The sequence below is a fragment of the Heptranchias perlo genome, unplaced genomic scaffold, assembly GCF_035084215.1.
Source record: "Heptranchias perlo isolate sHepPer1 unplaced genomic scaffold, sHepPer1.hap1 HAP1_SCAFFOLD_1696, whole genome shotgun sequence".
NCBI lineage: Eukaryota > Metazoa > Chordata > Chondrichthyes > Hexanchiformes > Hexanchidae > Heptranchias > Heptranchias perlo.
The window spans coordinates 3,184-27,500 of record NW_027138965.1 but is presented as its reverse complement, the minus strand read 5'-3'; the positions used below and the strand labels follow the sequence as shown (position 1 = coordinate 27,500).

The following is a 24,317-nucleotide window of genomic DNA, read 5'->3' as shown; positions in this document are numbered from 1 at the left end:
TCAGTCCCTGTGGAACTGTACCCAGTGAGAGTCAGTCCCTGTGGAACTGTACCCAGTGAGGGTCAGTCCCTGTGGAACTGGACCCCAGTGAGAGTCAGTCCCTGTGGAACTGTACCCCAGTGAGAGTCAGTGTCTGTGGAACTGTACCCCAGTGAGGGTCAGTCCCTGTGGAACTGGACCCCAGTGAGAGTCAGTCCCTGTGGAACTGGACCCCAGTGAGAGTCAGTCCCTGTGGAACTGGACCCCAGTGAGAGTCAGTCCCTGTGGAACTGTACCCCAGTGAGAGTCAGTCCCTGTGGAACTGTACCCCAGTGAATGGAGAACTGCTGCCACAACCAGACCATTGGTGCTTCATGGCACCTGATCTCGGGCGTGCCCCCACCCATTGCCCATGGGAGTGTCCCCTTACCATCTGGCGTGTCCCGGTTACTTCCCAGTTGCCTGATGATCCATCAGTCACTGCCAGTTGGTCCTTGTTTGAAAGATGTTTGTTGTGCCCACAGGTCTGTGCCCGGACTGGCAGGACTGGGACCCAAACCAGCCGGCTGACAATGCCCGGGAGGCCATGCAACAGGCCGATGATTGGCTGGGAGTCCCTCAGGTGAGTCTCCACTTTCTAACCTCTCACTAGTCCCAATCTCCCTCGGCCTCTCACGGTTAAACACCCCCCCCCCCGCCACCCCCCCCCGTCACACCCCCCCCCGTCACCCCCCCCCCGTCACCCCCCCCCCCCCCCCCCCCCGCCCCCCCCGTCACCCCCCCCGTCAACCCCCCCGTCACCCCCCCCCCCCGTCACCCCCCCCCGTCACCCCCCCCCCCGTCACACCCCCCCCCCCGTCACACCCCCCCCCCGTCACACCCCCCCCCCGTCACACCCCCCCCCCCGTCACACCCCCCCACCCGTCACACCCCCCCACCCGTCACACCCCCCCCCCCGTCACCCCCCCCCGTCACCCCCCCCCCGTCACACCCCCCCCCCCCCCGTCACACGTGCCCTCTCCTTGCTCTTGCCCCTCACTCTTATTCTCAGTCTCTCACTTCTTCTCCCCCACTCTCACTCCCGATTCTCACTCGCCCCCCTGTCTTGCCCCCCCCTCTACAGGTGATCGCTCCTGAAGAGATTGTCGACCCCAATGTGGACGAGCACTCAGTGATGACGTACCTCTCCCAGTTCCCAAAGGCAAAGCTGAAGCCTGGAGCCCCACTCAGGACCAAACTCAACCCCAAGAAAGCTCATGCCTTCGGGCCAGGTAAGAGCAGAGCCTCCCACAGGGGTCCTGTCTCCGGGGCGGGGGCGGGGTCCTGTCTCCGGGGCGGGGGGGGGTCCTGTGTCCGGGGCGGGGGGGGGTCCTGTGTCCGGGGCGGGGGGGGTCCTGTGTCCGGGGCGGGGGGGGGGTCCTGTCTCCGGGGCGGGGGGGGGTCCTGTCTCCGCTGCGGATTCTGAGCTGTGATCCCACAGGGAGCTGAAGTTTCAATTTATTGATCCATCCAGAGCCCGACCCAGAACAAGCACAGGCCCAGGGGTCAGGGGTCGGTGTCGGGTCGGTCCAGGCGTGCCCTATGACCCGGGGTCTGGGGTCGGTGTCTGGTCGGTCCGGGCGTGCCCTATGACCCGGGGTCTGGGGTCGGTGTCGGGTCGGTCCGGGCGTGCCCTATGACCCGGGGTCTGGGTCGGTGTCGGGTCGGTCCGGGCGTGCCCTATGACCCGGGGTCTGGGGTCGGTGTCGGGTCGGTCCGGGCGTGCCCTATGGCCCGGGGTCTGGGGTCGGTGTCGGGTCGGTCCGGGCGTGCCCTATGACCCGGGGTCTGGGGTCGGTGTCGGGTCGGTCCGGGCGTGCCCTATGACCTGGGGTCGGTGTCGGGTCGGTCCGGGCGTGCCCTATGACCCGGGGTCTGGGGTCGGTGTCGGGTCGGTCCGGGCGTGCCCTATGACCCGGGGTCTGGGGTCGGTGTCGGGTCGGTCCGGGCGTGCCCTATGACCCGGGGTCTGGGGTCGGTGTCGGGTCGGTCCGGGCGTGCCCTATGACCCGGGGTCTGGGGTCGGTGTCGGGTCGGTCCGGGCGTGCCCTATGACCCGGGGTCTGGGTCGGTGTCGGGTCGGTCCGGGCGTGCCCTATGACCCGGGGTCTGGGGTCGGTGTCGGGTCGGTCCGGGCGTGCCCTATGACCCGTTGCACTGTGTTGTGATTGAATGTCTGGTCCCATTGTCTGATGAGTGACTCTGTTCCAGGGATCGAGCCCAAGGGTAACATGGTGCTGAAGTTGGCAGAGTTCACTGTGGAGACGATCAGTGCCGGACTGGGAGAGGTCCTGGTCTTCGTGGAGGATCCTGAAGGCCACACTGAAGAGGTAATATGCCCAGGTCGTGGGGTCGGGCCGTGCCCGGGTCGTGGGGTCGGGCCGTGCCCGGGTCGTGGGGTCGGGCCGTGCCCGGGTCGTGGGGTCGGGCCGTGCCCGGGTCGTGGGGTCGGGCCGTGCCCGGGTCGTGGGGTCGGGCCGTGCCCGGGTCGTGGGGTCGGGCCGTGCCCGGGTCGTGGGGTCGGGCCGTGCCCGGGTCGTGGGGTCGGGCCGTGCCCGGGTCGTGGGGTCGGGCCGTGCCCGGGTCGTGGGGTCGGGCCGTGCCCGGGTCGTGGGGTCGGGCCGTGGGGTCGGGCCGTGCCCGGGTCGTGGGGTCGGGCCGTGCCCGGGTCGTGGGGTGGGGTCGGGCCGTGCCCGGGTCGTGGGGTCGGGCCGTGCCCGGGTCGTGGGGTCGGGTGGTGGGATCGGGCCGTGCCCGGGTGGTGGGGTCGGCTCGTGGGATCGGGTCGTGGGGTCGGGCCGTGCCCGGGTCGTGGGGTCGGGTCGTGGGATCGGGTCGTGGGGTCGGGCCGTGCCCGGGTCGTGGGGTCGGGTCGTGGGATCGGGCCGTGCCCGGGTGGTGGGATCGGGCTGTGCCCGGGTCGTGGGGTCGGGCCGTGCCCGGGTCGTGGGGTCGGGCCGTGCCCGGGTCGTGGGATCGGGCCGTGCCCGGGTCGTGGGATCGGGCTGTGCTCTGCGGATACGCCTGGAGCCATCTTGAAGATTGGGCTGTCCTGGTGATGACTCAGTAACTGGCTCTAATTGGCTAGTTGCAGTATCCATAGCAACCACCAATCGGAAAACGTGGTGTGATGCAGGGTGGGGCTGGGATCACACTGTGCCTGGGTTGTGGGATCAGACTATGCGTGAGGCTGGGATCATACTTTGTGCATATGACACCTGTGTGACCTGGAGTTGACCTCTGGGTGCGGAATGGCCATTGCTCAGAATCGTTTCCTTTTTTCAGGCAAGAGTAACAGCCAATAACGACAAGAACCGAACCTACTCCGTGTCATACCTGCCCAAAGTGGCTGGACTTCACAAGGTAAACAACCAATCAGACCAACCCAGTCCGCCCGAGATCGACTCTCTGACCAATCAGACCAGCCCAGTCTGCCCAGGATCAACTCTCTCTCCACCTGCCCACTGTCTCGCCATCTCCCTCAATCCTGCCCCTCTCCACTTCCATGTCCTGCCCTTACTGGCCTCTGGTTGAAAGTTTCTTTGACTCCCTCCCCGCTGGAAGTCTTCACACACGACAAATCTCCACTTCCTGATGAGAGATGGACGCCTGGAATTTCTGCCGGGATTCTCCCGATCGTCAGTGAAAGATCAGAGAGTAGAGGAATGTTTGGGCCTTGTGGCTTTTCCTAGCTCCTAATCAGCCATCACCTTCTCCATGGATCAAGCCCACCTACCAATCTTCTCAACGGAGGAACAGGAGCAGGCCATTCAGCCCCTCCAGCCTGTTCCTCCATTCAGTTAGATCATGGCTGGTCTGTACCTCAACCCCATTTACCTGCCTTTGCTCCCTATCCCTCGATCCCCTTACCCAATAAAAATCTATTGATCTCAGTCTTGAAAGCTCCAATTAACCCCCAGCGTCCATGGCCTTTTTGGGGGAGAGAGTCCTAGATTTCCACTCCCCTTTGTGTGAAGAAATGATTCCTGACATCACCCCTGAACGGCCGAGCTCTGATTTTAAGGTTCTGCCCCCTTGTTCTGGACTCCCCCCACCAGAGGAGATAGTTTCTCTCTATCGACCCTATCAAATCCTTTAATCATCTTAAACACCTCAATTAGATCACCGCTTAATCCTCTATATTGGAGGGAATACAAATCTAGTCTCTGCGACCTGTCCTCGTAATTTAACCCTTTAGGTCACTTGTCCCAATCCCACCTCCCCATGAAATGGTGTAAACGGCTGTTCTTATTTCAGCCGTTTCTGCCGAAGTTCTGGAGGAATCACCACGATCTCCTCCTCTCATTGGTCAGTTTCAATTCTATCCGTAATCCCACGATGCTTTGTACGTGTTTCTAGGTAACCGTGCTCTTTGCTGGGCAGCCAATTGACAAAAGCCCTTTCAATGTCCACATTGGCATGGCACTGGGTGATGCCAACAAGGTGACAGCCTGTGGGCCTGGTCTGGAGCTGAATGGGAATGTGGCCAACAAACCAACGTACTTTGACATCTACACTGCAGGTAAGGAGCTCAGCTTTGCTCAAACTGCCCTCCCCTACACACACTGGGGATTGTGGGCATCAACAAATGGCAGGCCCAGTCTGGGGTCCGTTCCTGGGTTTGTGGTCAGAAAGAGCCAGAGTCTCTCGGAGATGTGACTTCAAACTAGAGATTCGAGAAGCTCGATCTCCAGTGTGGAGAGAAGGTCAACGGGAAAACTTCAATCAGTGAAAAGTAAATTTAAAACAGATCTCGGAATAAATGTCATTATAGGGGGCAGCGGGTGAGGTCGTGGGTCGGGGCACCAGGTGAGGTCGTGGGTCGGGGCACCAGGTGAGGTCGGGGGTCGGGGGCCAGATGAGTCGGAGTATGAGAGGGACCAGCCAGACGAGCTGAATGGCCTCTCCTGTTCTTATTCCCGGCCTGACTCGATGTTTGTGGAGTTGTGTGTTGGGCACCGGTGTGTGAGAATTGTACTGTAGAATATTCCCTTTTCTCCGTTTCGAATTCACTGTTCTAGAATCTATCAGTAGATATAATTTAATCTCTATATTATCTTCTGCTTCGATCCCATTTACCAACTGGTTCCAGGCACTAGCGTTAGTTCATTGCACCAGATTATGGATCACGCTGTCGACCTTTAACCTGTGCTGACCTCTGCCCTTTCCCCTCAGGTGCCGGGTCGGGAGATGTTGGGGTTGTCATCGTTGATCCCCAGGGCAGGCGAGACACGGTGGAGGTGATTCTGGAGGATAAAGGGGACAGTGTTCTGCGCTGCACCTACAGGCCTGTGCTCGAAGGCCCTCACACAATCTACGTGACGTTTGCGGGGGTCCAGATACCCAAGAGCCCCTTCACCGTCAACATCTCAGAAGGTGAGGCCCAGAGACTCTCCCTGTGAGGCCGTCCTTCCCTTCACCAGACCCTTCACTCCTCCTCGCACTCCTCCCCTCAGCAAAGGGGAGTGAGCAACAGGCCGACACTCGGGGGTGGGGGGCGGTGGGATGGTGTTGGGGGAGGGGGTGGGGGGCGGTGGGGGAGGGGACGGGCGGTGGGGGAGGGGACGGGCGTGGGGGGCGGTGGGTTGGCGTGGGGGGAGGGGACAGGGTGGGGGGGTGGATATATTTTGAACGTGATCCCCACTGTTTACAATGTTTGTGCTAATATCACAAAGGCAGGATTGTGGATTGGTGATTGTGGATTGGTGATTGTGGATTGGTGATTGTGGATTGGTGATTGTGGATTGGTGATTGTGGATTGGTGATTGTGGATTGGTGATTGTGGATTGGTGATTGTGGATTGGTGATTGTGGATTGGTGATTGTGGATTGGTGATTGTGGATTGGTGATTTCTCTCTGGTGAACAGTCCGTGAGATGAAGCCGCTGATCCCAAGCGATTCTCTGCTCTCGGGCTCGTGTCGCACGGTGCCCCTGTGGGTGTGAAAGGAAATGGAAAGATCTTGCATTTATATAGAGCCTTTCACCACCTCGGGACGTCACAACCAATGAAGTACTTTTTGAAGTGAGGTCACTTTTGTAATGTAGGAAACGCAGCCGCCAATTTGTGCACAGCAAGATCCCACAAACAGCAATGTGATAATGACCAGATCATCTGTTTTAGTGACGTTGGTTGAGGGATAAATATTGACCAAGACACCGGGGAGAACTCCCCTGCTCTTCTTCCAATAGTGGCCATGGAATCTTTTACATCCACCTGAGGGGGCAGACAGGGCCTTGGTTTAACGTCTCATCCGAAAGACGGCACCTCCAGCAGTGCAGCGCTCCCTCAGTACTGACCCTCCGACAGTGCAGCGCTCCCTCAGTACTGACCCTCCGACAGTGCAGCGCTCCCTCAGTGCTGCACTGGGAGTGTTAGCCTAGATTAGGACTCAAACCCACGACCTTCTGACCCCGAGTTAACGTGTGAGTGTGCCTCTGTGTGTTTGCACACTAGTGCGTGCATTGGTTAGGGTTAACTAGGAGCCTGACAGTATCGGGCTCATTCCTCATGAAAATTCACTCCTGGGTAACTTGGCAACTTCTCTCCTGTTGCACCTTTTGTGTCGAATGTCAACGTCCGCGAGACCCTGAGCTCCGATTCCCGACTGAGTTAAACGCCATTCAAGGACGGATTTAGTTACAAGAGGAGCATTGGAGCCAGCTGTTGATCCCAGTACTGGACTCCCTCTCCCATCGGGGCAGTGAGTGGAGCTTCCAGGGAGGCTGCCTTCTCCACACTCTTCTGTTAACAGCTCCTTCCCCACGGAATAAGACAATGACCATCGATTCCATATAATCTCCCGGGATTGCTGGCTCCATGTGTTGGGCAATTGGTGAAATGTGAAACAACAAATACAGCAGGAAAAGGGGGAATGTTTCCCTCTGGTTAGTAACTCTTCAGCTTAATATTTAAATCCGGATTCTATTTCCGTGCTTTACGCTGTCTATGAGCCTGTGCCAACTGTTCTGTTCAGGGTGTACAGTTTGTAACCTGGTCCATGGCTCCTCAGCATCATTACCAAGGCATGTAAATGCCAAGGTGTAGCATTCTGGCGAGGGGTTTTGCTTTGTTATAATGTGTTACATTACTGAGACAAGGTCAGACTCTGTTTATAAAGGATTAACTTCCAGGGATACACAGGCCATGGTGAATGTTGATTATATGGCTCCTGGGATGGGATGATTTTCATTCATTACACTCAGCAGGGGGTTTAGCTGAACAGACGTCCAGATCCAGACATCCAGGGGTCAGCTTTAATTCTAGATGGTTCCTTTTACTGGCAGTTCTGTTGGCCAATCTTCAACACCTGGAATTCAGAGAGGGGCTGGAGGATGGGCTTTGCTTTACTCACCGAGAGATTACCAGTTAGCTTGGGGGCAGTAAGCTTGTAAGTGAAGTCTGCCTCGAACAGTCATATATTTTGTTTTTTTAATACTATGTCGAGTGGTAAATGGATGGATCTCACTGGAAAATGAATGTTTTTATCATATATATCGAGTAAAGTAAACCAGCCTGTGGGTTCATGGTCTGCCTGGTGTCACTCGAGTGAACCTTGGTCCGCCTTAGCTGTAGTTTAGGACTAGTTGGTGTGGTTAGCTGTAGTTTAGGACTAGTTGGTGTGGTTAACTGTAGGTTAGGACTAGTTGGTGTGGTTAGCTGTAGTTTAGGACTAGTTGGTGTGGTTAACTGTAGGTTAGGACTAGTTGGTGTGGTTAGCTGTAGGTTAGGACTAGTTGGTGTGGTTAGCTGTAGGTTAGGACTGGCTAGTTTCATTATTTGGAGGTTAGGATTGTGACATTGTTTAGTTAGAGGTTAGGACTGCAACACTGGTGGTTAGTTAGAGATTAGAACTGGTTGTTGTGGTTAGTTAGAGGTTAGGACTGTGACACTGTGGTTAGTTAGAGATTAGGACTGGTTGTTGTGGTTAGTTGGAGGTTAGGACTGCAACACTGGTGGTTAGTTAGAGATTAGGACTGGTTGTTGTGGTTAGTTAGAGGTTAAGACTGGTTGTTGTGGTTAGTTAGAGGTTAGGCCTGCGACACTGGTGGTTAGTTAGAGGTTAGGACTGGTTGTTGTGGTTAGTTAGAGGTTAGGACTGGTTGTTGTGATTAGTTAAAGGTTAGGACTGCGACACTGGTGGTTAGTTAGAGATTAGGACTGGTTGTTGTGGTTAGTTAGAGGTTAGGACTGCGACACTGGTGGTTAGTTAGAGATTAGGACTGGTTGTTGTGGTTAGTTAGAGGTTAGGGCTGTGACACTGGTGGTTAGTTAGAGATTAGGACTGGTTGTTGTGGTTAGTTAGAGGTTAGGACTGCGACACTGGTGGTTAGTTAGAGGTTAGGACTGGTTGTTGTGGTTAGCATAGTGGTTATGTTACTGGGCTAGTAATCCAGAGGCCTGGACTAAAATCCAGAGTCATGAGTTCAAATCCCGCCACGGCAGCTGGCGAATTTAAATTCAATTAATTAATTAAATTCAATTAATTAAATAAAAAAATCTGGAATTAAAATACTAGTATCAGTAATGGTGGCCATGAAACTACTGGATTGTTGTAAAAACCCATCTGGTTCACTAATGTCCTTTAGGGAAGGAAACCTGCCGTCCTTACCCGGTCTGGGCCTATATGTGACTCCAGACCCACAGCAATGTGGTTGATTCTTAATTGCCCTCTGAAATGGCCTAGCAAGACACTCAGTTGTAAAATCTCACTACTGCAGCGGTTCAAGAAGGCGGCTCACCACCACCTTCTCGAGGGCAATTAGGGATGGGCAATAAATGCCGGCCTTGCCAGCGACGCCCACATCCCATGAACAAATAAAAAAAAAGTTAGAGGTTAGGACTGCGACACTGGTGGTTAGTTAGAGATTAGGACTGGTTGTTGTGGTTAGTTAGAGGTTAGGACCGGTTGCTATGGTTAGTTAGAGGTTAGGACTGCGACACTGGTGGTTAGTTAGAGGTTAGGACTGGTTGTTGTGGTTAGTTAGAGGTTAGGACTGGTTGTTGTGGTTAGTTAGAGGTTAGGACTGCGACACTGGTAGTTAGTTAGAGGTTAGGACTGGTTGTTGTGGTTAGTTAGAGGTTAGGACTGCGACACTGGTAGTTAGTTAGAGGTTAGGACTGGTTGTTGTGGTTAGTTAGAGGTTAGGACTGCGACACTGGTGGTTAGTTAGAGGTTAGGACTGGTTGTTGTGGTTAGTTAGAGGTTAGGACTGCGACACTGGTGCAGTAAGGTTGAGATTAGGACATTTTGGGGAAATGCAGAGGGTACCAATCAGCTCCGTCAGTTCCCCTTCAGTGCGGGATCTGTTTGCAGTATGTCTGGGGGGGGGGTTGATGGGACCTCTGGGGGTTCCAGCTTATTGAGCATAAAATCCCCCCCACTCTCCAACTCAAAACTCCGTCACTCGCTCTGTTACATCTCTTCCATCTTCTCTTCTACATGCTTTGTGCTCGGACTGATCCCAGGAGCCCCTTCTCCAGTCCAGGCTGCAGTACCGGCCACCATCCCGATTGTTCCTCAGTCTATCCACACTCCACCGGCAGACAAGGCAAAGAAAGCACCGCCCCCTCCTCCCAAACCCAAACGACCACGTTAGTATTGGCCTGTGTTTAATGTGAGCGAAGGATCGCGGGTCTTGTGTTTGTTGCTGTGCGTGGGATCGCGGGTCTTGTGTTTCGAGCTGTGCGTGGGATCGCGGGTCTTGTTCGGCCTGTGATACGGTGCCCGTGCTCGGCCTGCGATACGTTGCCCGTGCTCGGCCTGCGATACGTTGCCCGTGCTCGGCCTGCGATACGTTGCCCGTGCTCGGCCTGCGATACGTTGCCCGTGCTCGGCCTGCGATACGTTGCCCGCGCTCGGCCTGCGATACGTTGCCCGCGCTCGGCCTGCGATACGTTGCCCGCGCTCGGCCTGCGATACGTTGCCCGCGCTCGGCCTGCGATACGTTGCCCGCGCTCGGCCTGCGATACGTTGCCCGCGCTCGGCCTGCGATACGTTGCCCGTGCTCGGCCTGCGATACGTTGCCCGTGCTCGGCCTGCGATACGTTGCCCGTGCTCGGCCTGCGATACGTTGCCCGTGCTCGGCCTGCGATACGTTGCCCGCGCTCGGCCTGCGATACTTTGCCCGCGCTCGGCCTGCGATACGTTGCCCGCGCTCGGCCTGCGATACGTTGCCCGCTCGGCCTGCGATACGTTGCCCGTGCTCGGCCTGCGATACGTTGCCCGTGCTCGGCCTGCGATACGTTGCCCGCGCTCGGCCTGCGATACGTTGCCCGCGCTCGGCCTGCGATACGTTGCCCGCGCTCGGCCTGCGATACTTTGCCCGCGCTCGGCCTGCGACACGGTGCCCGCGCTCGGCCTGCGACACGTTGCCCGTGCTGGGCCTGCGACACGTTGCCCGTGCTGGGCCTGCGACACGTTGCCCGTGCTTGGCCTGCGACACGTTGCCCGTGCTTGGCCTGCGACGCGTTGCCCGTGCTGGGCCTGCGACGCGTTGCCCGTGCTTGGCCTGCGACGCGTTGCCCGTGCTTGGCCTGCGACGCGTTGCCCGTGCTGGGCCTGCGACGCGTTGCCCGTGCTGGGCCTGCGACGCGTTGCCCGTGCTGGGCCTGCGACGCGTTGCCCGTGCTGGGCCTGCGACGCGTTGCCCGTGCTGGGCCTGCGACGCGGTGCCCGTGCTGGGCCTGCGACGCGGTGCCCGTGCTGGGCCTGCGACGCGGTGCCCGTGCTGGGCCTGCGACGCGGTGCCCGTGCTGGGCCTGCGACGCGGTGCCCGTGCTGGGCCTGCGACGCGGTGCCCGTGCTGGGCCTGCGACGCGGTGCCCGTGCTGGGCCTGCGACGCGGTGCCCGTGCTGGGCCTGCGACGCGGTGCCCGTGCTCCGTCTATGTGAACACAGACAGGCCTTGTGCTGAAAGGAATGGTTTGCATTGATTATTGATGGAGATTTTTGTGCATTCTTTTCCAGAATTGTTTTCCTTCCCTCTGTTTAGGGGTTACCAACTCTCCAGGATTGCCCTGGAGTCTCCAGGAATTAAAGATTAATCTCCAGGATACTGCTGTGAGCAAACCTGGGAGAAAAATCCTTGAGGCTTTTTAAAAAAAAAATGTTTTTCTTCCATTTTCTTTGAAGAGTTTTGTTAATTGCTGCAGGTGGATCAAAGGGGCCGTTTGATCAGGTGGAAGCGGGAGGTCATGTGATGAGCACAGGAACAGGAGGAGGCCATTCAGCCCCTCGAGCCTGTTCTGCCATTCAGTTAGATCATGGCTGATCTGTATCCCAACTCCGTTTACCCGCCTTGGTTCCACAACCTTTTTTTTTATTTGTTCATGGGATGTGGGCGTCGCTGGCGAGGTCGGCATTTATTGCCCATCCCTAATTGCCCTTGAGAAGGTGGTGGTGAGCCGCCTTCTTGAACCACTGCAGTCCGTGTGGTGAAGGTTCTCCCACAGTGCTGTTAGGAAGGGAGTTCCAGGATTTTGACCCAGCGACGATGAAGGAACGGCCGATATATTTCCAAGTCGGGATGGTGTGTGACTCGGAGGGGAACGTGCAGGTGGTGTTGTTCCCATGTACCTGCTGCTCTTGTCCTTCTAGGTGGTAGAGGTCGCGGGTTTGGGAGGTGCTGTCGAAGAAGCCTTGGCGAGTTGCTGCAGTGCATCACTGGATTTATTACACTTGCCTAACAAAAAATGAAGCCTCGAGGAATATGTCCGATCAGAGTTGGCAGTTCCACCTCTGCACAGTGCTCTTACCTGTACAGGGAGCTGGGGAGACTCCTGTTAGCAGGAAGGCTGTGCGGAGGTGTGAGATTGGCCCCACTCGCTGCTCCCATTGCTGTAACGTAACAGCCCAGTTGTGCCCCTGATGAAAAATAATCAATAAGGCTAATGGAATGTTGGCCTTTATATCTAGAGGACTAGAGTACAAGGGGGCAGAAGTTATGCTGCAGCTATACAAAACCCTGGTTAGACCGCACCTGGAGTACTGTGAGCAGTTCTGGGCACCGCACCTTCGGAAGGACATATTGGCCTTGGAGGGAGTGCAGCGTAGGTTTACTAGAATGATACCCGGACTTCAAGGGTTAAGTCATGAGGAGAGATTACACAAATTGGGGTTGTATTCTCTGGAGTTTGGAAGGTTAAGGGGTGATCTGATCGAAGTTTATAAGATATTAAGGGGAACAGATAAGGTGGATAGAGAGAAACTATTTCCCCGGGTTGGGGATTCTAGGAGTAGGGGGCACAGTCTAAAAATTAGAGCCAGACCTTTCAGGAGCGAGATTAGAAAACATTTCTACACACAAAGGGTGGTAGAAGTTTGGAACTCTCTTCCACAAACGGCAATTGATACTAGCTCAATTGCTAAATTTAAATCTGAGATAGATGGCTTTTTGGCAACCAAAGGTATTAAGGGATATGGGCCAAAGGCGGGTATATGGAGTTAGATCACAGATCAGCCATGATCTTATCAAATGGCGGAGCAGGCACAAGGGGCTGAATGGCCTACTCCTATGTTCCTATAATTCCATCCAATTATTAAAAGTGGTTTTCATCTAATTTGGCTATAAGTTTCAGGAATGTTACAAAGGTGTTTGTGTTTCTGTCTCTACTGAGCGAGGGGGTTTTGGCCAATATGTCAGCTTCTGATAGTAATCTTTCAACTCCTCATTTCATCCCCTCTCCTGAAGGCCTGTCTGTCTCTCTCTTTATCTGTCTGTCTCTCTCTTTATCTGTCTGTCTCTCTCTTTATCTGTCTGTCTCTCTCTTTATCTGTCTGTCTCTCTCTTTATCTGTCTGTCTCTCTCTTTATCTGTCTGTCTCTCTCTTTATCTGTCTGTCTCTCTCTTTATCTGTCTGTCTCTCTCTTTATCTGTCTGTCTCTCTCTTTATCTGTCTGTCTCTCTCTTTATCTGTCTGTCTCTCTCTTTATCTGTCTGTCTCTCTCTTTATCTGTCTGTCTCTCTCTTTATCTGTCTGTCTTTCTCTTTATCTGTCTGACTCTCCCTCTCTTTATCTGTCTGACTCTCCCTCTCTTTATCTGTCTGACTCTCCCTCTCTTTATCTGTTTGACTCTCCCTCTCTTTATCTGTCTGACTCTCCCTCTCTTTATCTGTCTGACTCTCCCTCTCTTTATCTGTCTGACTCTCCCTCTCTTTATTAGTCTCTAACCCAGGGGTCACTGGGCAGTAATCAGGAGCAGGAGCCCTGTCTGATTCCCCCTCTCTCTGGACTGGAACCTGTGGCCCAGTCCCACACTGTGTTTTGGGGGGGGTGGGGGTTATTCACTCACTGATCCTGTGGGAGTGAGGTTCCCTCATTCCTTGTGTAATATACCTGATCCAGTAATGGACGGACGGGACCTCTTGCTCACTGGGATAGAGTTCACTCCCCCCAGGGTACCTCTTCCCCACCCCAGAGAACCTCAGCCCCTCCCCCCTGGGTACCCCCCCCTCTGCTCCGCCCAGGGTACCTCTTCCCCCCGCCCCCCCCCACAAGGAACCTCAGCCCATCCACCCAGGGTTCCTCTCTCCCCACAGACCATAAGACCATAAGAGATAGGAGCAGGAGTAGGCCATTCGGCCCCTCGAGCCTGCTCCCCCATTTAATGAGATCATGGCTGATCTGATTTTTACCTCAACTCCACTTTCCCGCCCTTTCCCCATATCCTTTGACTCCCTTGATGATCAAAAATTTGTCTAACTCAGCCTTGAATGTATTCAGTGACTCAGCCTCCACAGCTTTTTGGGGTAAAGAATTCCAAAGATTCACGACCCTCTGGGAGAAGAAATTCCTCCTCATTTCCGTCTTAAATGGGCGACCCCTTATTCTGAGACTATGCCCCCTAGTTTTAGATTCCCCCATGAGGGGTAACATCCTCTCAGCATCTACCCTATCGAGTCCCCTCAGAATCTTGTATGTTTCAATAAGATCTCCTCTCATTCTTCTGAACTCCAATGAGTATAGACCCAACCTGTTCAATCTTTCCTCATAAGACAACCCTTCCATACCCGGAATCAACCTAGTGAACCTTCTCTGAACTGCCTCCAATGCAAGTACGTCCTTCCTTAAATAAGGGCACCAGAACTGTACGTAGTACTCCAGGTGTGGTCTCACCAGCACCCTGTACAGTTGTATCATGACTTCCCTGCTTTTATACTCATCCCCCTAGAAATAAAGGCCAATATTCCGTTTGCCTTCCGGATTACCTGCTGCACCTGTATGTTGACTTTTTGTGTTTCATGTACGAGGACACCCAGATCCCTCTGTACCGCAGCATTTTGTAGTATTTCTCCATTCAAATAATATTTTGCTTTTTTATTTTTCCTCCCAAAGTGGATGACTTCACATTTTCCCACATTATATTCCATCTGCCAAATTTTTGCCCATTCGCTTAACCTGTCAATATCCCTTTGCAGACACTTTGTGTCCTCATTGCAACTTGCTTTTCCACCTATCTTTGTATCATCAGCAAATTTGACCACAAGACACTCTGTTCCTTTATCCAAGTCATTGATATATATTGTAAATAGTTGAGGCCCCAGCACTGATCCCTGCGGCACCCCACTAGTTACAGATTGCCATTTTGAAAATGACCCTTTTATCCCGACTCTTTGTTTTCTGTTAGTTAGCCAATCCTCTATCCATGCGAGTATATTACCCCCAACACCATGAGCTCTTATCTTGTGCAGTAATCTTTTATGTGGCACCTTATCGAATGCCTTTTGGAAATCCAAATATACTGCATCCATTGGTTCCCCTTTATCCACCCTGCCTGTTACTTCCTCAAAGAACTCGAATAAATTTGTCAGACATGATTTCCCCTTCATAAAACCATGTTGACTCTCCTTCATTGTATTATGAGTCTCCAAATGTCCTGCAACTACTTCCTTAATAATGGATTCTAGCATTTTCCCAATGACAGACGTTAGGCTAACTGGTCTGTAGTTACCTGCTTTCTCTGTCACTCCCTTTCTGAATAGGGGTGTTACGTTTGTGGTTTTCCAATCCGCTGGGACCTTTCCAGAATCTAGTGAATTCTGGAAGATTACAACCAATGCATCCACTATCTCTGTAGCCACTTCCTTTAAGACCCTCGGATGCAAGCCATCAGGTCCAGGGGACTTGTCAGCCTTTAGACCCATTAGTTTACCCAGTACTTTTTCTCTAGTGATAGTGATTGTTTTTAGTTCCTCCCTCCCCTTTGCCCCTTGATTTTCTACTATTATTGGTATATTATTAGTGTCTTCTACTGTGAAGACAGAAACAAAATATCTGTTCAATTCCTCTGCCATTTCCTTGTTTTCCATTATTATTTCCCCAGTCTCATCCTCTAAGGGACCAATGTTTACTTTAGCTACCCTCTTCCTTTTTATATACTTGTAGAAGCTTTTACTGTCAGTTTTTATATTTCTTGCTAGTTTACTCTCATAATTTATTTTCTCCCTCTTTATTATTCTTTTAGTCATCCTTTGCTGGTTTTTAAAGTTTCCCCAATCTTCGGGCTTACCAGTAATCTTTGCCATGTTGTATGCTTTTTCTTTTAACCTGATACTATCCTTGACTTCCTTAGTTAGCCATGGTTGGTTCACCCTTTTTGTGGAGTTTTTCCTCCTCACAGGGATATATTTTTGTTGCGAGTCATCAAATATCTTTTTAAATGTTTGCCACTGCTTATCCACCATCATCCCATCTAATCTGTTTACCCAGTCCACTTTAGCCAATTCCGCCCTCATTCCTTTATAATTGCCCTTATTTAAGTTTAATCTGGTAGTTTCAGACCCAAGATCCTCGCTCTCTAATTGGATGTGAAATTCTATCATGTTATGATCACTCTTTCCCGAGGGATCCTTTACTTTGAGATCATTAATTAATCCTGTTTCATTACCCATTACCAGATCCAAAATGGCCTGTTCCCTGGTTGGTTCCCCAATGTATTGGTCTAAGAAACAGTCCCTAATATACTCTATGAACTCCTCCTCAGGGCTATTTTTGCCAATTTGATTTGTCCAATCTATGTGAAAGTTAAAATCGCCCATGATTATTGCATTACCTTTTTTACAAGCCCCCCTTATTTCCTGATTTATATTTTGCCCTACAGTGTAGCTTCTGTTAGGGGGCCTAAATACCACTCCCACCAGTGATTTCTTTCCCTTGCTATTTCTTACCTCCACCCAAATTGTTTCGACATCTTGATCTTCTGAGCCAAGATCATTTCTCACTATTGTACCAATTTCATCCTTTATTAACAGAGCTACCCCACCACCTTTACCTTTTTTCCTATCCTTCCAGATCCCCCCCCTCTCTCTCTCTCTCTCTCTCTCTCTCTCTCCGGGGTCTCCTCTCTCTCTCTCTTTTTCTCTCTCTTTTCCCCTCCCCTGGGTTTCTCCCTCTCTTTCCCCCGGTCTCTCTGTCTCTCCGCGGGTCCCTTTCTCTCTCTATAAATCTTTATCCACCTCTCTCTCTCTCCCTCTCTATCTATCTATCTATCCATCTCTCTCTCTCTATCCATCTCTCTCTCTCTCTCTCTCTCTCTCTCCATCTCTCTCTCCCTCTCTCCTGAGGCTGGAGGAGCAGAGCTCTGTGACCAGGTAGTGAAGTCTGTTGGATCGGTGTGTTGGCACTAACCTGTACCCCGTATGTTTCTGTAGCCTGCAGCCCCAGTGTGTGTCGAGCCTCTGGGCGAGGCCTGCAACCCAAGGGAGTGCGAGTGAAGACGGCGGCTGATTTCAGAGTGTTCACCAAAGGAGCCGGCACTGGGGAGCTGAAGGTCATTGTTAAAGGACCCAGTAAGTTGGGGGGAGAGGGGAGTGGGGGCGAACATTGGCTCTAATTCCCAGGGGTGAGCAATATCTGTGTGATTCAGTCCCACTCCCGGTCTGCGATTCAGTCCCACTCCCGGTCTGCGATCCAGTCCCACTCCCGGTCTGCGATCCAGTCCCACTCCCGGTCTGCGATCCAGTCCCACTCCCGGTCTGCGATCCAGTCCCACTCCCGGTCTGCGATCCAGTCCCACTCCCGGTCTGCGATCCAGTCCCACTCCCGGTCTGCGATCCAGTCCCACTCCCGGTCTGCGATCCAGTCCCACTCCCGGTCTGCGATCCAGTCCCACTCCCGGTCGGCGATCCAGTCCCACTCCCGGTCTGCGATCCAGTCCCACTCCCGGTCTGCGATCCAGTCCCACTCCCGGTCGGCGATCCAGTCCCACTCCCGGTCGGCGATCCAGTCCCACTCCCGGTCGGCGATCCAGTGCCACTCCCGGTCGGCGATCCAGTGCCACTCCCGGTCTGCGATCCAGTGCCACTCCCGGTCGGCGATCCAGTGCCACTCCCGGTCTGCGATCCAGTGCCACTCCCGGTCGGCGATCCAGTGCCACTCCCGGTCGGCGATCCAGTCCCACTCCCGGTCGGCGATCCAGTCCCACTCCCGGTCTGCGATCCAGTCCCACTCCCGGTCGGCGATCCAGTGCCACTCCCGGTCGGCGATCCAGTGCCACTCCCGGTCGGCGATCCAGTGCCACTCCCGGTCGGCGATCCAGTCCCACTCCCGGTCGGCGATCCAGTGCCACTCCCGGTCGGCGATCCAGTCCCACTCCCGGTCTGCGATCCAGTCCCACTCCCGGTCTGTGATTCAGTCCCACTCCCGGTCGGCGATCCAGTCCCACTCCCGGTCTGCGATCCAGTCCCACTCCCGGTCTGCGATCCAGTCCCACTCCCGGTCTGCGATTCAGTCCCACTCCCGGTCTGCGATCCAGTCCCACTCCCGGTCTGTGATTCAGTCCCACTCCCGGTCGGCGATCCAGTCCCACTCCCGGTCTGCGATCCAGTCCCACTCCCGGTCTGCGATCCAGTCCCACTCCCGGTCTGCGATCCAGTCCCACTCCCGGTCGGCGATCCAGTCCCACTCCCGGTCGGCGATCCAGTCCCACTCCCGGTCTGCGATCCAGTCCCACTCCCGGTCGGTGATCCAGTCCCACTCCCGGTCGGCGATCCAGTGCCACTCCCGGTCGGCGATCCAGTGCCACTCCCGGTCGGCGATCCAGTGCCACTCCCGGTGCTGTAATGGATTCATGACATTCATTAATCACTCAGTGACCTGATTGTTCTTTTGCAGAGGGCACGGATGAGCCAGTGAAGGTTCGGGAGGTTGGTGACGGAGTCGATGAATGTGAATATTACCCTGCAATTCCGGGGAAATACCTGGTCACAATCACATGGGGCGGTTACGCTATTCCCAGGAGGTGAGTCCACATCTGGCCAAACGTTTTCAGTTCATCAGAAATTTAATTCAGTGGCTGAATCATATCAAAAAAACTGAAATCACAAGGTGAGTAACTTTGGCCAATGGGGCAGTCCTTACAGACAGATCAGCTGAGGGATATTCAAACCACTCGCACGGTCACAAAAGTGAGCACACCATTTGCACACTGCAGCCCGAGAGTGGTAACAGATACCAGCACCTCCAACAGTGGGCTCCTCTCCCCAACGGGGCATTGTGGGGTGGGGGGGCAGTGGGGGCACTGACCTTTCACCCTGTGGGACCTGGGACCAGGCACTGACCTTTCACCCTGTGGGACCTGCGACCAGGCACTGACCTTTCACCCTCTGGGACCTGGGACCAGGCACTGACCTTTCACCCTCTGGGAACTTACTTTGATGGTTTGGTTTTACGAATCCTCGCAACAGTGTCACGGTACCTTAGCAGAGTGAGAATATTGACCAGGACACCCAAGAGGGCAGACAGGGCATTGGTTTAACGTCTCATCCGAAAGATGGCCCCTCCGACAGTGCGGCGCTCCCTCAGTACTGACCCTCCGACAGTGCAGCGCTCCCTCAGTACTGACCCTCCGACAGTGCGGCGCTCCCTCAGTACTGACCCTCCGACAGTGCGGCGCTCCCTCAGTACTGACCCTCCGACAGTGCGGCGCTCCCTCAGTACTGACCCTCCGACAGTGCGGCGCTCCCTCAGTACTGACCCTCCGACAGTGCGGCGCTCCCTCAGTACTGACCCTCCGACAGTGCGGCACTCCCTCAGTACTGACCCTCCGACAGTGCAGCGCTCCCTCAGTACTGACCCTCCGACAGTGCGGCGCTCCCTCAGTACTGACCCTCCGACAGTGCGGCGCTCCCTCAGTACTGACCCTCCGACAGTGCGGCGCTCCCTCAGTACTGACCCTCCGACAGTGCGGCGCTCCCTCAGTACTGACCCTCCGACAGTGCGGCGCTCCCTCAGTACTGACCCTCCGACAGTGCGGCGCTCCCTCAGTACTGACCCTCCGACAGTGCAGCGCTCCCTCAGTACTGCACTGGGAGTGTCAGCCTCGATTTTGTGCTCCAATCTCTGGAGTGTGACGTGAACCCCCGACCCTCTGTCTCCAAGGGGAGGGAGAGCCTCTGAGCCCCGGCTGACATTTACTCCAAGTCTTTTTCTTTATCTGCAACGCAAACTGAATATGAAGGAACTGTAGATGCTGAGTGTTGTGATGTGCTGATCTCTGACTCTGTTTGATTCCTCAGCCCATTCGAGGTGCAGGTTGGGCCAGAAGTGGGTGCCCAGAAGGTGCGAGCCTGGGGCCCAGGACTGGAGACTGGGGTTGTGGGCAAGTCAGCTGACTTTGTAGTGGAGGCGATTGGGACTGAAGTTGGGACGCTGGGTAAGCACAGTGTCTCTTGCTGCAGCTTCCAGGAGCAGCAGAGAGACTCACGGTCACAGGCTCCACAAGCTCTGATTCACAAACCAGGCCCTGTCTATTCTTTCCACACAGCATCATTCAGTGACCAGACAATTCCAATCTGCTCTCTTTATTTCAACCCAGCTCCCAATGGGGACAAAACCAGTCGTACACTGAGACTGTAATGAGATATCACACTGCGCCAGAGGGACCTTTACCATCCAATCCTAGAATGATGCAGCACAGGAGGAGGCCATTCGGCCCCTCGTGCCTGTGCTGGCTCTTTGAAAGAGCTATCCAATCAGTCCCATTCCCCTGCCCTTTCCCCGTAGCTCTGTAATTTTTTTCCCTTCAAGTATTTACCCAATTCCCTTTTGAAAGTTATTATTGAATCTGCTTCCACCGCCCTTTCAGGCAGCGCATTCCAGATCATCACAACTCACTGCGTAAAAGAATGTTTCCTCATCTCGCCTCTGGCTCTTTTGTTGATCACCTTAAATCTGTGTCCTCTGGTTACTGAATCTTCTGCCACTGGAAACAGTTTCTCGTTATTTACTCCGTCAAACCCCCTCATGATTTTGAACACCTCGATCAAATCTCCCCTTAACCTTCCCTGTTCGAAGGAGAACAATCCCAGCTTCTCCAGTCTCTCCACATAACTGAAGTCCCTCATCCCTGGTACCATTCTAGTAAATCTCCTCTGCACCCTCTCTAAGGCCTTCACATCCTTCCTAAAGAGCGGTGACCAGGATTGGACACAATCCTCCAGCTGAGGCCGAACCAGTGTTTTATAAAGGTTGAGCATAACGTCCTTGCTTTTGTACTCTCTGCCTCCATTAATAAAGCCCAGGATCCCATATGCTTTTTTAACAGCCTTCTCAACTTGTCCTGTTACCTTCAAAGATTTGTGTACATTCACCCCCAGGTCTCTCTGTTCCTGCACCCCCTTTAAAATTGGACCATTTCGTTTATTTTGCCTCTCCTCATTTTTCCGACCAAAATGCATCACTTCACACTTCTCAGTGTTAAATTCCACCTGCCGTGTGTCTGCCCATTTCACCAGTCTGTCTCTGTCCTCCTGAAGTCTGTTACTATCCTCCTCATTGTTTACTACATTTCTGAGTTTCGTGTCAGCTGCAAACTTTGAAATTATACCCTCGATACCCGAGTCCAGGTTATTAATAAATATCAAAAAGAGCAGTGGTCCTAACACTGACCCCTGGGGAACACCACTGTAAACTTCCCTCCAGTCTGAGAAACAACCTTTCTCTTTGGTCTCTGTCCCGTAGCCAATTTTTGTATCCATGCTGCCACTGTCCCTTTAATCCCATGGGCTTTAATTTTGCTAAAAAGTCTATTATGTGGCACTTTATCAAATGCCTTTTGAAAGTCCATATACACATCAACCACACTACCCTCATCAACCCTCTCCGTTACCTCATCAAAGAACTCAATCAAGTTAGTCAAACATGATTTTCCTTTAACAAACCCGTGCTGACTTTCATTTATTGCCCAGACTTTTCCAAGTGCCAACTAATTTTGTCCCGGATTGTTGCCTCAAAGTTTTCCCACCACCGACGTTAGACTGACTGGCCTGTAATTGCTGGGTTTATCCCCCTCCCCTTTTGTGAACAGGATGTAACATTTACAATCCTCCAGTCCTCTGGCACCGTCCCCATATCTAAGGAGGATTGGGAGATTGTGGCCAGAGCCCCCACAATTTCCACCCTTACTTCCCTCAGTAACCGAGGATGAATCTCATCCGGACCGGGTGACTTTTCTACTTTGAGTACTGCCAATCTTTTAAGTACCTCCTTTATCTATTTTCATCCTATCCAATATCGCTGCTATCTCCTCCTTTACTGCTATAATGGCAGCATCCTCTCTAGTGAAGACAGATGCAAAATATTCATTTAGTACTTCAGCCAGTAAGCCTCCACAAGAAGATCTTTTTTGCCCCTAATCGACCCCACCCTTCACCCTTTTACTGTTTATATATTTATAAAAAACTTTTCGATTCCTTTTTATGTTAGTAACTAATCTATTCTCATTCTCTCTCTGTTTGCCCCTCTTATTCCCTTTTTTCGATCTCTGCACTTTCTGTACTCAGCCTGGTCTCTACTGTCATATCAACCTTACACTTGTCCATAAGCCTCCTTTTCGATTTCAGTTTCTTTATTCATCCAGGGAGCTCTGGTTTTGTTGCTCATTTCCTCCTCGTGGGAACGTGTCTACTCTGTACCCAAATCAACTCCCCTTTGAAGACCTCCCATTGTTCAGTTACTGTTTTACCTTTTACTCTGTATCCAACCCTGTACCTGCCCTGGGAGTGTTTGATGGGACAGTGTAGAGGGAGCTTTACTCTGTATCTAACCCTGTACCTGCCCTGGGAGTGTTTGATGGGACAGTGTAGAGGGAGCTTTACTCTGTATCTAACCTGTGCTGTACCTGCCCTGGGAGTGTTTGATGGGACAGTGTAGAGGGAGCTTTACTCTGTATCTAACCCTGTACCTGCCCTGGGAGTGTTTGATGGGACAGTGTAGAGGGAGCTTTACTCTGTATCTAACCCGTGCTGTACCTGCCCTGGGAGTGTTTGATGGGATATGATCTATATTCTGTGTTGTGTATTTATTTGTGATTTTTATTTGTCTGTTCTTTTTCCAGGCTTCTCTATTGAAGGCCCCTCTCAGGCTAAGATAGAATGTGATGATAAAGGGGACGGGTCATGTGATGTCCGATACTGGCCCACTGAGCCCGGAGATTACGCCGTGCATGTGATCTGTGACGATGAAGATATTAAGGACAGTCCCTTCATGGCTCACATCCTCCCGGCAACTAACGAGTGTTTCCCAGAGAAGGTTCGTCCCCCTCGTTCCGCCTCGGCCCCCCCTCACAGAAAATAGGAGCAAGAGTAGGCCATTCGGCCCTTCGGGCCTGCTCTGCCATTCAAAATGATCATGGCTGATCGTCTAACTCAGTACCCTGTTCCCGCTTTTTCCCCATATCCCTTGATCCCTTTAGCATTAAGAAATATATCGATCTCCTCCTTGAATACATCTAATGACTTGGCCTCCGCTGCCTTCTGTGGTAGAGAATTCCACAGGTTCACCACCCTCTGAGTGAAGACATTTCTCCTCATCTCGGTTCTAAATGGCATACCCCGTATCCTGAGACTGTGACCCCTGGTTCTGGACTCCCCAGCCATCGGGAACATCCTCCCTGCATCGAGTCTGTCTAGTCCTGTTAGAATTTTATATGTTTCGATGAGATCACCTCTCATTCTTTTAAACTCTAGTGAATATAGGCCTAGTCGACCCAATCTCTCCTCATACGTCAGTCCTGCCATCCCAGGAATCAGTCTGGTAAACCTTCGTTGCACTCCCTCCATGGCAAGGACATCCTTCCTCAGATAAGGAGACCAAAACTGCACACAATACTCCAGATGTGGTCTCACCAAGGCCCTGTATAACTGCAGTAAGACATCCCTGTTCCTGTATTCAAATCCACTTGCAATGAAGGCCAACATACCATTCGCCTTCCTAACTGCTTGCTGCACCTGAATGCTCGCTTTCAGCGACTGGTGTACAAGGACACCCAGGTCTCGTTGCACCTCCCCTTTTCCCTCGTCCCCCTTCGTCCCGTGAGAGCCAGGTGCTCGGGGCTCCTGCTCATTAACCAATTGTTGAGGCTGCCGATGACTCCTGATTGATTTCATACAGGACCCCGGTGTCAAGAGCAGAAATCACTGAGACCACCCGTTTCCCCCGCCCCCACACTGCCCCCTGCAACTCACAGGAGGCTTCTTACTGCGCAGCCCATTCCCCCGCTCCCCTGCACCCCCGCACCCCCGTTCGCCCATTCCCCCCGCACCCCCGCTCCCCCGTCCCCCCGCTCCCCCGTCCCCCGTCCCCCCGTCCCCCCGCTCCCCCCGTCCCCCCGCTCCCCCGCCCCCCCGCCCCCCCGCTCCCCCGGCCAGCCATGTTTGCGGCAGCCTCTGCTGCATGTTGCCGGGTGTGTCGAGTGAGGGTGGTCTCACTGTGTTGTCTCATTAAATGTTCTTGTTCTTCAGGTGAAAGCTTTCGGCCCAGGTCTGGAACAGACTGGGTGCATCGTCAACAAACCGGCCGAGTTCACCATCGACGCCCGAGGAGCAGGAAAAGCTGAACTCAAGATCTACGCACAGGTAATGATCAGAAGCTGCAGATAAAAGGCCGAGGATCAGGGTTCACTGCCAGTTTGCAGATCACTGGTCTGAGGGCAGACGGCTCAGCGGAATGGGCAGATGCAATTTACTGTGGAGAAACGTGTCCTTTGGACAGCACAGTCAGGAGGCAATTCTCAGAGTTTGTACAGAAACAGACTGAGAATCAAATACTCCACGGGGCAGGGTGCTGGGGGGGAGGGGGAAGAGAGTCAGCACCTTCAGGGGAGGGGGAAGAGAGTCAGCACCTTCAGGGGAGGGGGGAGAGAGTCAGCACCTTCAGGGGAGGGGGGAGAGAGTCAGCACCTTCAGGGGAGGGGGGAATTTATCTGCTCTTCAATATTAAATGAACTGTTAATTTGGGGGGGTGCTGTGGGCAGAGATGGGTGATTCACTGCCACTGCTCACCGTTTTTTCTCTTGCCCCT

The 24,317-nt window shown here is 53.4% G+C and overlaps 1 protein-coding gene across 1 annotated transcript; it reads left to right on the top strand.

Moving 5' to 3' along the window:
* Positions 1 to 503: 503 nt before the first annotated feature.
* Positions 504 to 23,896, top strand: LOC137309573 (filamin-C-like; the record flags this gene model as incomplete). The annotated part of the gene is made up of 12 exons (XM_067977705.1): positions 504 to 601; positions 1,103 to 1,250; positions 2,230 to 2,348; positions 3,304 to 3,381; positions 4,378 to 4,540; positions 5,194 to 5,394; positions 9,486 to 9,611; positions 16,670 to 16,807; positions 18,132 to 18,258; positions 19,535 to 19,671; positions 22,354 to 22,547; positions 23,759 to 23,896. Coding segments are annotated over 12 exons (1,667 nt in total), but the record flags the coding sequence as incomplete, so codon positions are not given.
* Between the last annotated feature and the right edge of the window lie 421 nt (positions 23,897 to 24,317).